The 16,996-nt window shown below is 35.5% G+C and overlaps 1 protein-coding gene across 2 annotated transcripts in view; it reads left to right on the forward strand.

Annotated features, from left to right (window-relative positions):
- ADAMTSL1 (ADAMTS like 1) overlaps positions 1-16,996 on the forward strand; it is a 382,509-nt gene that overhangs the window by 70,493 nt on the left and 295,020 nt on the right. For both annotated transcript variants that reach the window (XM_015849101.2, XM_015849102.2), the window contains exon 2: positions 12,734-12,853. In XM_015849101.2, the coding sequence (XP_015704587.1) occupies positions 12,734-12,853 (120 nt within the window). The remainder of the gene's footprint in view (positions 1-12,733; positions 12,854-16,996) is intronic.

Consider the following 16,996-nt stretch of genomic DNA (forward strand, 5'->3'; position numbering starts at 1 on the left):
CAATAGAGGAATAAGTTTCTCCTCATTTTCATGTGCTAAGCTGTCTGTTCTCCAGAAGCTTGTTCCTTATATTGCCTCTGACTGAGACTACGTACTTCATTGGTCACTTTTTCCAACAAATGCACCACTGTTGTACTGATATGGGCAGTAAGTTGTTTTGTTGTTTTTTTTTTTTTTTTTTTAAAGGCCTTGTTTATTGGTATTTTGGAGCATGGTAGTACATTCATGAAATATCTCAAGTCGTATGATTGGCTACTATCCAGAGAGGGACAGGAGTTCTCACTGCCAAGTGTCTGCAACAGACTCAGGGAAAACTGAGAACTCTATGAACTACATTTACACTTACTTTTCCTACCTAGGTGGCTTATGGTCTTGCATGACTATTCTAGCACATGCACAATACTTTAATTAAAGATTGTCAAGAATTATGTGTAAAATATCTCTTAACTACATGCTGTGTGTAAGGGCTGTGGTACATGACCACATATGCATGAGTTTCTACTATTTATTATTGTCATACTCATGTTCTTTTTCAGTTCTGCTGATGAATCACCTAGGGAGTATCTGGAAGGAAGGGTGGGATTTCTTCAGGCAGGATGTTAATCAGCACTCTGAAACATACCATCTGGTCATTGCATGCTGACCACATCTCAAGATGCATCTCCAGTGTAGTCTAAAATTCTGACCTGAAACAGTATTGGACCATGTAGACAAATGCTTTGTGCTTAAGGTGAACAATTTCAATGAGTCACCTTGTTTTCTGTTGAGCCACTTTTTCACATTAATCCATCTTCTCCGTTGGGCAAATGACTATCTCTGGATCTTGCCAAGAATTAATTACTTAACTTCACTGGGTACATCTGTGGGCAAAGCCTTGATACTAAGCTAGATCATGATTTGTAAACACAGGACAAACTTGAATTTCATCCCTAGATTGCCCTGAAAGTAGTGTATCTTATTTATTTCAATGGAAACAACAGAAATAACAATATCACTATTTATAAATTCTCAACTACAAAACACTGTGATTTAAAATAGTCACCATCATTAGCTAATTTGTACAGTTGGGCTGATCAAGATGCTCTTCATGTCACAGTGAAAAAACTATGCATGGCTATCCAAGACATGGCTTGTCTTTTATATCACTGCCACCATTGCTGAAACACATCAACCACTGCCTCGCTGTGATCGCATCAACTGGTCTCCATAAATGTTCAGTGAGAGTCAGTGATTGTCAATGGGTGTCATTATTTCTGCATGGAGGAAGTCAAAGGTGTGTGCCTTTGCTTCATATGCACTTCCATTTCAGACACCACTGTGTCGGACTGTTCCTTGGCTACATCTATCACACAGCAACAACATATAGTGGAATAGCAGTAGGAAGGTTTAGCCTCTACTGCCGTACCACCAACATCCACCTCTGTTAGTGTGAACCAATGACACAAAAATATAGGCAAATGGCAGCCCTTGTGTGTCAGCTACTATCTATATCTTGCAATATTTTCTACTTTATCATTCTGTTGTGTAGATTTCTGAAATCCTATTTTCAAATACATCTGGTTTCCTACGTTATTTCCTGTTAACTACCATTATTTTGCTGCATGATTAGCTGCATAATAGACTTAAAATCTGAAGCCACTGAGAGTATTAGACCATTGGAGAAGAGTTAAAATTGCTGGTTGCCAACTTTTGCAAGGTCATTAGGAATCTTGGGTTTCAGAGTAGCTTTCTTTTCCATTTCCAGATGAACTGAAAAATCAAAGAAAACATTAAACTTGAAGACAAGACTCCGAGCCTATAAGAATTAGAGAAAAAAAAAAAAAGAAAGGCATGGGTGTTTCTATTATATAAAGGCTCATCACACCCTAACCTTCTGAATGAAGGTGCAGAGGTATAACAGAAAAATGTTTTAGTTTTACTCTTGAAAAAAAAACACACACACACACAAAAAGAACCCCCCCTTCCCCCCCCCCCAAAAAAAAAAACTACCACTGTTTGATGTTTTCTAGAATGTACATGAGGAGAATGAAAGACAACACACAGCCATTGAAATGAGAAAAGATCTGGCTTCCCTATGAAATTAGGGGAGATGATAGCCAGCAATTTCCAAACTCCATTTTTACGGTGTCTTTTTTGATCTCTTTTTTATTATTTTTTTTTCTTTCCCTTTTGTTTGAATCTCAAGCCCTCCCTTTAAAACTAACATCCCTTTTTACAGATTCTATGCTTAACATTACAGTGTAATCAGTTAGTATCACTGCTCAGAAAAATAGATTTGTATCTGGAGGCTGGAGAATTTGAGCAACCTCTTCAATTTTCAAACATTTTGCTTGATTTAGCACTTATATTCCTTGGGTTTTCACCTGCATTTCTTACTACTTTGGGATTACTTTGTTTAATGGCCCTTGTCTCATCGAGGCTGGACGTCAGCCATACCAGTGACCCATTGCAATTCTCTATAATCTTCTCCTTTCCTGTGTCTTTTTCTGGGGAAGATAGAAGTAACAGCTACAGGATGCTCTCATGCATATGGCCAGTCTTCTCCCAAGTAAATGCTGTAGATTGCACAGCTGCAATTCCTTAGTGGAAGCATATGAACCATGACCTACTGCCGATAGCCGCTTTGGGTTACATCATCCCACTAGTCACCACCCACCACTGCAGCCAGCCAGCCAGCCAGCCAGAGGGACGCTGTTAACAGGCAGTCTTTCATTGACACTTCATGAATAAACAGCTAGGGTCTGCTTAAGAGGAGCATAGTTGGCATCTCTTCCTCCTAAGAGACCCAGTGTTTGAGATCCCCATGACAGAAATTTAGGGAAAAGAGGATGGATTACTTGAATATCTCCTTGTTGTTTTGGAATTGTACTGTCTTTTTGGCAATAGAGCTTTTTAGTTTTACATTTTTTCCTTCTGTGCTACTAGAGTAGCATATTACCTAAAAAGATAACCCTCTTCTTGCTGAATGTTTGAGGGAAAGTACTGAAGACAAATTCTCATTCTTCCTGAATGACATTCTTTTGCTTCCTACCAAAAGATGACTGCATGCCTCTGTTTCTTGTCATCCTTAATTTATACTTCAGCTCTCAGAAGGAATGATGTGCACTGTGCTGAGCAAATACTTTCAGATTAGAAATTGAATGAGGAATCAAAAATATGATGAACAGTGCCTTACTGCTGGATGGAAGGTCAGAAAAAATTATCTGCAAATACAGTAAGATTAAATACATTTAAAGAAAAGCTGCTGAAAAGTTAAGCTATTTTTGAAAAGCATTTCCTGACAATCCCAGGTAATCTGAAACAATGGCCTTTCATTATAGAAGCAAATAAATTCTCCAGAACCAAAAATTTTAAACTAGAAGTGAGGTGTCCCAAAATTTTCAGCATTACTGCATTAGCTATGTGTGAAGAACGAAGGGTAAGAGTTAAGCAGGCAGGGTAACTACATATCAGTGCTAGTCCTTTACAAGTTACTAGGATATCAATTTGCATAAATTACTTTTACAGATGATTTTTCATGTCAATAAAACTGCATTTAATATTTGAATCCAAATTCCTGATTTTCTGTTCCACAAAGGAACTTATAACTTTTTTTTTCTTTTTCCCTGCAAATTAGGTAGAACAAGTAGGAAAAGTAAATCCATAAGTCAGTATAATGTTTTTTTTAAAATTCAAATATTCCTCAAAGTAAAATGTGACAAGATAGCTTGAAACAAAGTAAGTAATTGTAGTTTCAATTAGATTTGGTTTGCATTTATTATGCCATGTTTATAGGAGTCTTCTGTATGATATTTGACAGTTTAAGATGGGAGTTAATTAAATATTGTTATTTCAGAAAGAAAATAAAAGTCATACTGATAATGAAACAGATGCAACTTTTTTTTTTTTTTATCTAGGAAATAAATTCTGCAAATTGTTGCTTAATCCCCATTTAATGAGCTCTGGCTGGGTATATCTATACAGGTAAGGAGAATATCTCAGATTTGTTTTCTATATTTGGTTTCCAAGAATTCCTTAAAGGTTTCTACATTTATTCTAAAGTTTGTCAGAGCCACCAGAATCTGCAAAATTTGGCTGGGAAATACTTGAAAATTTACAATATGACTTCTAGTATTTCCTGCCTCTTCTTGCTCTGGAAAGGCTGTAAGAACGGTCGGTCAGTCTTAATGGTGTTTCAGCACTTTTTTCTCCTGGGAGAAATAAAACTAATGGGAAAAACAGGAAACCAAATATCTGAGCAACTTCAAAACCATTTGTGGTTTTGGTTTTAGAAATATGAAGCTTTTTGTACATAGAGGCATACATTTATTTTTTCTGAAGCAATTTACAAGCCCATAAAAAGTTCATCAAATCAGTAACCATTAGTTACTCTCTTCTTACCCACACAGAGAAGAGTTTGAATGATGTAAGTATTACAGTAGTATAGATAACAATATTTGAGTAAAAATGAAGTGGTCTGTACACTTAAGAACAAAACATTAAACAAAATGTTGAGCAATGTTTAAAACTTTTCATGCTGCCACATGAATAAATATAACAGCTCTGGAACTGGGTCACCATCAGGCAAAAGAGTAGTAGGGAAATCCATTTAATGCAATAGTGCAACTGGGAACGGAATTCTTATTGGAAAACACCTGTTTCTCCCATTATTTCAATAATAGAAATATACTCTACTGATCATGTTTCTCACTTTGTGAAATTAAAGTTATAGGAAGAAAGCTGTCTTTAGTTCTGCTAAATCTTGAAAGAGTGCTCACAGATGGCTGAGAATGTTTTAATAGCTAAGAAAATGCATACAGGAGAGAATGTACAGTTATCTGAGTCAGGTGATAATCATGGTTCATGATATCCTGTTAATTTTTTTCAGTGGTTTATATGGGAGCTACTCTGAAAGTAAGGCCTCCTATGTTATTACATTCACCAGCAACACCAGACACGGATGTTGGTGGTATGGCAGTAGAGGTTGAACCTTTCCATCAGTATTCTACTACAATTTGTTCTCATGTGCCAGATGGAGGCAGAAGGACAGTCTGACACAATGGTGTCTGGAATGGAAGTGTGTATGAAGCAAAGGTGTGAAACTGAATTCCTCCATGTGGTAAAAATGGCACCTACTGACATTCAACAACATTTACTGAACTTTTATGAATTGAAAACAGTGGATGTGAGCACAGTGAGGTGATGGATGTTACACTTCAGAAGCGGTGACAGTGACTGTGGGTCACCTCCACTGGTACAGGTTTTTATGAGCGCAGCATACAGGCTCTTGTTCTTCACTGACAGAAATGCATAGCTACTTAATGGTGGTGGCTATGTTGTGAAATATAAAAAGTTTGCTCTGTCAAATAGCATTACTGTGCACTTTGTATCTGCTTTAGTTTCCATGGAAACAAGTAGGAGGCATTAACTTTGCAACTACTGATGTTTAAGATGTTTTTCAAAGAAACATATCTCTGGGGTTAGAAAAAGGTGCCATTAATATTCATGTGTTGGATAAAATGCCTGCAGCATGCCAAGATTTTTCAGACAACTATCCTTAAATAATCCTTTTCTGAAGTTTGCCAAAAAGTTTTCTGAAATTCATCCTATTCTTCAAAATTAATAATAAAAGTAGTATATAATGAACTGTACATCTGAAATGATTTCTGCTTTTGTCTGATTATAACTTTTGCCTGAAGTAAAAATAGGGCTAAGCCAAGGCAATTTCAATACCTTGTGTCTGTTAAGGGATATATTGTTTGGATATATATATATTTTTTTTTCTCAGATGATTGTAGTATGACTGAGGTCATTTTGATAAAAAGGAGGAATTGCTCCAGAACAGATGTGTATGTTTTCTGTTTGTTTGTTTGTTTTGTTTTGTTTTCTATTTTCTATTTTGCAAATAAATAAGAGTCCAGTGGAAATCTAGAGTATATGCTAATTTTTTTGTCATGTCTGGATTTTATATTTAGGCAGATTAATTTATGTACCACATAGACAGCCTTAAATGACTTTTAAAGATTTACCATGGCCACTTTTCTACTTAGGCTTACAGTGATTAATTTTCAGTCTAAGTTTCCATTTCTTCATAATTTGCAATTTTAATTGTAATTAACTATTTCATTCAAGCATATGCTTCATCTGTGATTCAGAAAACTGTCTAAACAAACAGTGGTGCGATGAAGTAGGAATCTGTTTGTTCTCATTTAACGTAAGTCTTATTATCTGTGAAACAAATCTGAAGATAATTCTTAGACTCTATATCTGCTCTTTAGAAACCAAATTAAAGCAATGCCTTCATTTTATACAGACTTAATCACTGTTTGGAAACTGCTATGGCTGTGCAAATTTTTGTGTGGTAAAATAATTAATTACATCTGTTTTGCTGTCTGCCTGTGGGTTATCCATCTGCAGATCTGTTCACAGAATGTCATCTAGTTTTTTAATTTCACATTTTCACCACAGAATCTCACACTTACTGATTTTGTCTCTTTGTTTACCATTTAATAAGATGCTGGAAAACAAGCTGAATTTAAAGTTTAGCTGATTGTTGTTTAGAGATTTCAATGGATCATTAAAGCTAGGATGAACCTAGAAGAAGAAAGGGAAGGATCACACATGGCCACTGGAAATCTTTAGGAAGACTTTTTGTAGTAACTTGTGAAGCTAAGTGATAAAGCACTGTACTAAAGTAAGAACAAGCAGAACTGTGAAGACTGTCAAATCAAATTTACGCATGTTTAGTGAATATATTTTGAGACTTTGATTAGCTTTTATAACTACCAATGAATAATATTTCAGTAACCAATGTAAAAATGAAATTCTTAACAATCTCTTTGAGCCAGTTAGTAACTTGCATGTAAGGGAAAATTTGCACTCAGTTGCATTAAGGATGAAAAAAAGGTTCTTTTATTAAATGAGTAAAGGAGTGAAAATTGAACAACTCTGTACATATAAGCAGTCTCTTGTAAATTCTCTGCCTTTCCTGCAATTTACTTACTGTTTTATAAGAGCATTTGCACAGAATATTTATTAAAGATGTTCTTTAAATAGCATTAGTTTGCATGAAAGACAGCTTTGTATCTCATACCAGAGATTACTGACAGAGAAGGAGCCATAAACATGTAAAAAAAGACATCTCCAGAAATCATTTGGCTTCCAATTTAGCATGTAAAGATTTGAGAGAAGTTAGAAATTCTGATTATAAGGGTCTCACCCAACTGATTTCAGTGTTAATGTCAGAAAGATTTGATATACAAAATATGGAGAGACAAAAAAGCAAAAATCCAAGTCTATAAAAATAGAGAGATTTTTCTCTTTTATTCATTTTCCTCCCCAAGGCAAAATAAAATATAATAATAATAATAATAATAATAATAGTAATAATAATAATAATAATAATAATAATAATCCAACAAAAACAACAACAACAACAACAAAACCAGTCTTACTATTGGCAGAACACATTAAATATCTGGAAAAAAAAAAAGAAAAAAAAAAGTATATACAGGATATGTATATATATAAATACAGGACATAAAATCCAATACAAGATTCTGTAGACTTTTTGAATCTTCTAATGCAAGGACAATTACAAGGATTTATGCAAAATTTTGGTCGATGAGGATAATCATTCTTGTCCTCTTACCAGTTTTTTTAATAATTCAAAAACATGAGAAAATGTTGACTTCTATTTCAACACCGAGTGAGATGTAAAAAAGCTTATTTATCTGATCATAGAATAAAACCAAAGCCAATCTGTGCATTGATGGAAGCAATAGTATTTTAGCAAGCTAGGAAAGAAAAAAAATATTCACAGAATTTTCAATGTCTGATTACAACTAAATGAAATAATTGAAACCTATCTGATTGAATTTCAGATCATGTAATATTACTACTATATTCATGTAATATTACTACTGTTTACTAATACCACTATTATCTGTTTGAAGTATCTATCTAGCTGTATGATTTGCTTAACAGAAATTACTTTATATGTAATTACTGACCACTAGGTTTCTTGCAGGACATTCCTGAAGTTCTAATCCCTACTAAAGATGGCCAGAGTTACATCAGTATTAGAGGACTATAGAGAACAAACGTTGCCTAAAGTTGGCCACTCTATAAAGACTAATGTTGTGATAATAGCAATTATTTTACATTAATGTGATAAATGTACAATAAAATAAACATTCTATTGGCAGTACTCGAACTCTTTGTGTTGGTGGTTTCAGTTGAAGTCCACAATGTTAGCTGAAATTACTATTCAGTAAATGAGAAACTAGATTACATTCTCCAAAGAAATAAATTCCCCTTTTCTGGACACTACTTTGCATCTGTGCATTTTGTCGTGACTACTGCTGAGACTCTAACCAGCAGGATTTAAAAGGATTCGTATATCTTTGATTTGTTTGATTCTTTCTGACTTCACCCCTTTTTCCCTCATAGTCTGCCCCTTCCTTTCCCTTCCTTTCCCTTCCTTTCCCTTCCTTTCCCTTCCTTTCCTTTCTTTTCTATTCCCTTCCTTTCCCTTCCTTTATACTTACCTTTGCTTCCTTTCTTTTACTTTCCCTTCCTTTCCCTTCCTTTCCCTTCCTTTCCCTTCCCTTCCCTTCCCTTCCCTTCCCTCCCCTTCCTTCCCTTCCACTTCCCTTCCCTTCCCTTCCCTTCCCCTTCCTTCCTTCCCTTCCCTTCCCTCCCTCCCTCCCTTCCCTTTCCCTTCCCTTCCCTTCCCTTCCCTTCCCTTCCCTCCCTTCCCTTCCCTTCCCTTCCCCTCCCTTCCCTTCCTTCCTTCCCTCCTTCCCTTCCCTTCCCTTCCCTTCCCTTCCCTTTTCTTCTTTTTTTTCTCCTCCTTTCCTGCTTCCTCCTACTACTTTTATTTGTTTATTTATTTATTTATTGCCAAGATTGCTTGGCAGCAGGAGAATGGGTTTGTTTTTGTACATACTGCATTTTTGCCACTCCATTTAATGGGGCTGTATTGGCTTTCTCCCTTGTTGTTACACAGTGGGTCAAGTGTAGGCGTGTGTATGCTTTACAAATTTATCCCCATCTTGCTAATGTCTGTCCAAGATGTTAATAGCTGGTGGTTTTGTTTAACAGACACTTCATGCTGTAATTCTTGAGTGCAAATCACTTTTTGTTTCTTTTGTTCATTTATAATGAGAGACTGAAATGGAGCTTAAATAATTCTTTTAATGAATACATTAACCAGACTCATCTATTGTGGCTGTTTAAGGACTGAAAATAATTAGCACAAAGCCACATTTCCTTCACAGAGCTTAAAAAGAAGTCAGGGCATTACCATTAAGATAATCATGAATTCAGTCTCTGTGGAAAGAAGGGGAAGAAAGAGAAGAGATTAAATATATTTCAAGACAAGCAAAAAGATTTCTGGTGGGAACATTTCTCTGTTGAATAAAACATTCCCTTGGGAAATAATTTGCAGTTAGGGTTTGTATTTTGAGGCACTTTGTGAATACCATCAGAGAAGCAAAATAAGAACCTCCTTTTCTCTTTAAAATTTCTAAACCTACAAAAACCACTACAGACAGTGGCTAGTTTCCTAAGAGACAGACTGTTAATTCAGAAACAATAATATCTGCAGAGTTTGGAAAGTCTGGAGCCAGAAAACAATATCGTTGATATTCAGCTCTCAGGACAACCTTGTTTTCAAAAGGGATAAAGAATTTTTTTCCCCTCTATTTTACATTCCCCAGAAAACGTAATTTTGTTTTCAGATATCTGAAGAAGACATTGCAGTGCTGAAAAACTGGTAGTTTATATTTGAATTCATTTGCAAATCTAGAGAGGACTTTTGCGCATTTCTAAGACAATTGACAAAAGGATAAAAGCAGTAAGAAGTAAGAGGTGTGAGACAAGAAGTAGCAACCAAGGAAAGCTGGACATCCAATATTTGTGAGTTGCTTTCCAAGAAAACTCCAATGATATGAAAAAGAACACTGCACTTCAAAGCATGTAGGAGAAATTCTTCTGGTACTAGTTAGCATAGAGCTGGAAGAGTCTCTTCTGTCTTCAGCAGAGATACTAAATTTCTTCCAAACGTACACTATTACTTGAAAGAGAGATGAAAACTTTAGGACTACCCCAAAAATTGGATATCTTACAAGCCTACTATTTGCTGAGAAGGCATGAGTAATGTATATCATCATCTGAGGTTCCTCCTGACTTTTCACAAGATGTTAAGTATTTTCTAGATAGTAACAATGCTCCATCAGGTGCCTGTCCAGCATGTCAGTAATAAAGACACTCATGAGAAAGCAGTCTAATCCCATAAGCACATTTTTTATTGGGATAGTGTCACTGGGAACATAAACATTGCCATTGTAACCTGTGACAGGTTTATTACAATCTTATTCCATTTTTTTTCATTCTTGTTACAATGACCTAGAAACAGTCTTTTTTTAAAAAAAAAAAAAAAAAAAAAAAAAAGAAAAACTTTTTTTTGGTAGTTTTATTTACCTTTTTATTAAATTTATTTATTTATTTATTTATTTATTTATTTTTTACTGTGAATAGAGAACGAGAAAACAAGAAAACAGTTTATTTGAACTGATTCAAAGCAAAACTAAATTTTAAAGAGAGGACATTTATGAGGGGCAGAATGATCATTTTTTTGGGTTCCAGTCCATCCCTTAAGGTTTCAATTGGTGAAAGAGAAAGAAAACTCCAATCTGAAATTATTTTTAGCCTGTGCCTAAAAGTCAGATTTCTTCTTTTAGAGTCACCTTACTTCCCAAATCAAATTAACCATGGATTGTCTGATTTAAACCATGAGATAACTTAATGACAGTAAAGTATTCAAATTGTCAACTTGAGTAGAAATACACTGACATGGACTCTTATTACTTGGTCCTGCATATTTCTCCATGGGAAACCAGAAAGCCTGGAAAATACTGAACATTTATGAAAAAGTAGTTTAATATTGTTTAATGTACAGTACAGAAATGCAGCATTTTCTGATCATCAGTTTCTGATGTCTTCAGTTACACAGGATAGTATCTGTTCTTGAATGTATTCCTCTGAGAAAAATGATGTGATCGGACTCAATAAATTCCCAGAAGGAAACATACAGAATAGATTTTAAATTTTGCATAACTTTCTGGCTTTCCATGTAAGAATAAGGAGTGTTCAGAATGACTAACAGTGACAGAGTTGTGCTGTAACGTCTCTGCATGTTTTCAGTTTTTACACGGACTTTGGTACAAAGACAAAACAGCTTTCAAAAGTCAGATTCAGAGCTGAACCATAACTGCTTCTAAATTTGGCTCATGGTATTGGGACTGTCCCCATCTTTGCTCAACCAAATTCTTTCTTGGACAATAAAGAAAAAGAACTCTTTGGATCAGTATAGTGGAAAAGAAGATGGAAGATTAAATATAGCAATAATAATTATTTTGTTTCAGAACTCTAACTTTGCTTGAGGAATCAGAGGTACAAATCAATGTTTTTTTGGCAGCTTGCACCTGTTTAGACACACCTCTTGTCCTTCTAGGCTACTTTTCCTTCTTGATTGTGTTTTTTGCAAGGTCAAGAAAGACAGTGGGAAAGAAGACTCCCATAAAGATGTGGCACCTTTTCACTTGGAAGTGTGCAGGAGCTAAAGTATAATGCTGTTGTTAGCTTTTACTGAGAATAACTCAGAGCTGAAATATATACACAAGTTGCTGTAAACCAAAATGAACATTGCACAACTGTAACTTAGCTTGTTAAAAGCCTACATTTCTCATCCCTCACTATAAATGACATTGTTATTTATCTGGTATTTAATGTATCATTTTCTGCCATATACTTCAAGTTCCAGTTGGTTTTTGTCTTGAGATCCAAGATATTCATGCATATGAATTCTACTAATAACTAAGAATAATCCTTTTTATCATTGTCAAGGCACTCACACCACGGAATCTAACGGAACAATTTATTCTTCAGACTGATCTAAGAGTGGTATGAACTGAGCTATAAAAATGAGAAAAACATTTTTGCTCCAATTTTTGCTGGTATTTTGTCTTCTCTCAATTTCCTAAGCCTCTCTGTAAAGATATTTGGATACTTGAATACTCACAAATCTTCCTGATCTTGAGAAAATTTGGTGCTATCTTGTTGATCTTCATGTATGCGTTTAATGAAACATCATTTCTCACATACTTCTGCAGATGCTGATTTCAGTCAGCTTAGGGTCAGATTTCTTCCAGGATGCTCTTCATTTGTGTGGTTTACTCAGTTCTTAGGAAGGGCTGAGTTGCCCAGATGCCTATGTTAGTCAACTGTCTTCTAAGATACTCTGCATATCAGCTAAAAAAATAAGCTGTGTTACAATGACAATAGGTTTCCTGAGAGAATGAAACTGTAATACATATATGTAGCTGAGGTCTTAAGAAAGCTTGAGATATGGAAAACAATCTTCCTGGGTATTAATCCAATTTACTGACTCTCATCTTAAAAGAATTATAGAATCATTGAATCACCAAGGTTGGAAAAGACCTAAAAGATCATCCAGTCCAACTGTTCACTTATTACCAATAGCTCCCACTAAACCATGTCCCTCAACACAACATCTAGTCTTTCCTTGAACATCCCCAGGGTCATCAGTGCTAGCTTCCAAGACTGAGTTTAATAATAGAATGCAAAATACCAATAGTGGATATTTTAGTATCCATCCTGATATATTTAAAGATGGCATCTACAGCAGAATTGAAACATTGCTTTTCCTAATATCATGCTTTCCTGCTAGGTTTGTGGAGACCAAAGCCAAGGAGCAGTTTTCCTACGTGAATTTACACTGATTCGGAGAGAAAGCCTACACGATGATTTCCTGTCTGATTTGCTGAATAGCCACAGAACAGAAGATCCGGTAGGACTTAACTATTGTTCTAAATAATTGTTCAGAAATATCTGCAAGAATGTACATTTTGCAACCATACTCTATCATCTTACTAAAAAACAAACAGACAAACAAATGAAATGGAAGTATTTCTCATTTAGAATGTTTTTCAACCTAATTTTCTACTTTTATTTGACTTGCCCATTCAAAGTGAGTTTATATGTTATTAATTTTTTAACGAGTAAAGTAAAATTCATAGGTTATTTAAGAGATAAATTATCCTTTAAAAATATTTATTTCATACAATGCACCATGGAAGGTAACAAAAAGATAAAGCAGTTTCATGAAAAATGTATTTCCACTCTCTTCTGCTTAACTATTGGCAAGAAATGTTTATCAAGTCTGGAGAATTTCAGAATTCCCTGGATACTGCTGAAGAAAAGAATATGGGAAAAGCTGAGAAACATAAACTTAATGGTGCCTTTAGTATGAAATTAAGCAAGCCAGCTGACTTAAAACTGCTGTAAGTGTATAGGTCTAACATACTCAAGGTTTGGTTTTTTTTATGGTGTTCAGCACACTGTGGTTTAACAGAAATGGTGCTTTATTAGCTTCATAGTTCTGTGAACTGCTGATGTATTTTATGGGTTAAATTCAAGATAAAGACTGTTGAGGAGGAAAAGTGATTCTAGAATAATTTAATGTTGATACAGCCTTGCTTACTGACATTTTAATCAACATTTTCTTATAGTTCTAGAGGGCAGTGCCCAGAGTTACCATTCTCAGTGCATGAGTTAAAGTCAGCCTGTTATCATCATGGGAAGCATGTATAGTTAGGACTTTGGAAGGACGGAGTAGATATCTTTTGATAAGTCTTGTTGCTCAGGTCAAAGAATGCAGTTAACAAATGGAGTGAAAGCATTAAATAGTCCACTGTGTGTGTACTAATTAATCTGCTCTAAGTCTGGCTGTCCGTAGTTCTTTACAAACTCGTCAGAGAGTTTTCACATTAGGCAAAACCAGTACTTCCTTCTTTCACTGTGGGTAATTATATGACATTCTGGAATTACATTAAGCTACTGACTAATTGCGAAGACTGAAATAAAGATTTATTGAACAGAAGTGCTAGTCTTCCGCTACCTCTGTCTACACATTCATTCTCTGTGGTCTAAAGGACCAAACAGTATTTTATTGCAGTTCTGTCAGTACCAGTGAACTGATATGTTGTTTCCTTTGTTCTGAAAATCTTTTAGCTGTTTGTAAGTGTGTCATGATTGTGTTCATGTAAGTGGAAAGTAAACTGAGAAATATTCTCAGATTTTATTTCAAGATAGTGCTGTGTAATCCCTGTGACCATATTTCTGTGCAGATAGGTATGTATGAAAACACAATCAAGTTAAAAGAATATTGCAAAGAAAATGTGACATTGCTGTTGTTATTTAGGTATAATATGGAGAACTTTTATTCCATTCTAATTACTCTGAGATACCTTATTTGACTATGTAAGCATATATTGTATTCTCTGAATGATTGATTCAGCCAGAAATAGATAATAAGAAATATTGTGAAGAATCTCATCAATGTTTCACCTGACATATTTTGAGTGTATGTGTACTCACATAACTTGTTCACTGTATGCGGCACAGACTTTGTTTCAAAAACTGTCACTAATTTCAAGAGAAGCACTTTTCTGTTATTTGATTTATATACACATTTCTTAAGTATTAGTGAATTTATTTTCATAAATTTCTATAATTTATACAGGATATTTTACAGAAGTGGATTCAAAGGCTTACAGACATTAAAACCAAAACATATACTTTCCTCGAGTTCATTGTCTGAGAAAGAATGTTATTATATTATTCAGTTCACTTCTCATTACATAGCAATCAAGATGCAAGATTTTCACTTCAGATGTAATTATGAGCATTCAGCATCTCTCTCTCTCTCAAACCAAAGATAACAGATAAGGCATTTACAAGAATGAAGGCTACATGATTACTAACAAGTCAGAAAATCTGTTATGAGGGTCTGCCACACAGTTTGAATTTCTGTAGTAAATAGAGTGTAGTTTTCCAGGACAGAAAGCACAAGCTATATGTATAGAATCAGTCTGTCCTAATGCAGAGGAGCAATCTATTCTTTTTTCTTTCCTGTGATTTCCTGCTATGATCAGAATGTATCCAACAGGAAAATCTGCCATGGAGCTATTTTTCTAACAGATGAGATGCACAGAAAACTCACAGGCATCTTTTCACAATCTGCTCACTCCTTAACACAGAGGACAACTCCCCTGCCTCTTTATGTCCTGAGTTACTCTTCTGAAAGGCTTGTAGCCCTCAATTATAGTATTTCAGTTGTGCAATTTGTCTCACCATGTTTCTATGGTAGCAATAAGGACATAGTTTTCTAATCGCAACAGAAGTGCATTCCCTCCTCTTATCTTATCTAGTTTAAAGCTCTGGTGACCTATTTGCCTATCTTGGTTGCTTGTGCTCCCTAGTGGCTGCCTGTGTATGTTTGGGGATGTCCCACCACTGCTCCTGGCTGTGTCCCACTACACTGCCTTCTCTCATGAGTGAAGGGGCTCCTGACAGCTCCAGGTGGCTCTCTCAGAACCCCACTTTGTCCAGCTGCAATCCTCTGCTCTGCTGTAGAACATGCCTGCAGTGGTGCTGGTCACCTCAGAAGGTTAATGTGAGTTGATCCAGTGCTTTGTGGGAAAATTCAGGCAGATGACTCTTACTGTCTGAAGAGTATGACATCACTCTTCAAAAACTGCCATCAATACATTTTCAGTAGATAACTGAAAGCATCCCAAGAGACTGGCCCATATCTGATGTTGGAAAGTAAAATCCCAGGCCCATAACCATCTGAGAATAGGGATATAATTCCAGAGATGCCAAATAAGTCTCTTATAGTATAAATAAGAATGACCATTGTCAGCTAGTAGACATGCACAGCCTTCTGGGCCTGTACCATCGGCTGTATGCATGTATCTTACCAGACAGACAATAAACTCTACTGCTGGATGGTGCAAAATCTGGTGTTACCAAAACCAGATAATTTAACTTAGCAGTGATACTATAGATATTTTTGTTATTGCAAGATATAGTTATGTCTTGCAAAGATAAGGAGAGGTTGGAGTGTGCAGAAGAGGTGTATTTGTTATTTATTTATTTATTTTGTAACTAGTTACTAGAGCAAGTAAGCTCAATTAGAATAGGCTTGGTTACCTGCTTCCAGGCCGTTTCAAGCAGTTTGCAGGCTTGTGAGTTAAAAAGTATAGTTTAATGTGAATATCTTTATCTTTGGTAATCCATGTCCAACTAGTAATACAGAACCTTCTATAAGGATATTATGTTTCTGTTGTATGAGGGCTTTATGTTGGTCACTGAAATAGTTAATAGAGATGCTTTCTTTTCCCTTCTGCTTATATTTCTATCATTAAATTTAGGTACAAAAATTTACCAGGAGCCAGAAAAGGCTTATGTTTTATCATTTTCATTCCTGTGCAAAGCCAGTAACTGTGATTACACATTCAAAATTCTTTAAAGGCAGCCACTGATAAATGAAAATTCAAGTGCCTGCTCTGTGCAGAAGGCAGATCTCCTCAATGATGTTAGTCCAGACTTATGTTTGCAGCTGTCAACAAAATCATTCAAAAATTTTTCATCTGTTCTTGCAAGACCATGAGGTTGACTTTAAAACTTTGGAGAATAAAGAACTGCCTGAACTAGTAGTAGTCAGACATCAGGAGCATTCTTAGTGTTTTCTCATCAGGAAAATTGTACTTCCAGAAAGATGCCAAATCAAACCTAGACTTTCTCAGGGGCTGTAAGGAAAGCAGTGGCAAACAGTGAAGGCACAGACTTCTCACAGGCCACCTGTAGCAACTGCATGGTGTGACAGAACATATCTTATGAAGCTTGCTTTCATGCCATAACCCGTGGGTTTCAAGAGGAAAGAGCAAGAGGATTTTCCAGGCCACAGTTTAAAAATCACTGATGTAGGAGAATCTCATATCTTTATAGATGAGAGGAGATTTTCAGGTTTTTCAGTGACATGTGAACATGACTACAGTTAATTGAATTCTGCATCTAATCTTGATTCAGCACTTCAGGAAATTCCTTGGCCACTGGCTGGTGAACTGTGTTTGTATTTTACAGAGAA

The sequence above is a fragment of the Coturnix japonica genome, chromosome Z (genome assembly GCF_001577835.2).
Source record: "Coturnix japonica isolate 7356 chromosome Z, Coturnix japonica 2.1, whole genome shotgun sequence".
Taxonomy (NCBI): Eukaryota; Metazoa; Chordata; class Aves; order Galliformes; family Phasianidae; genus Coturnix; species Coturnix japonica.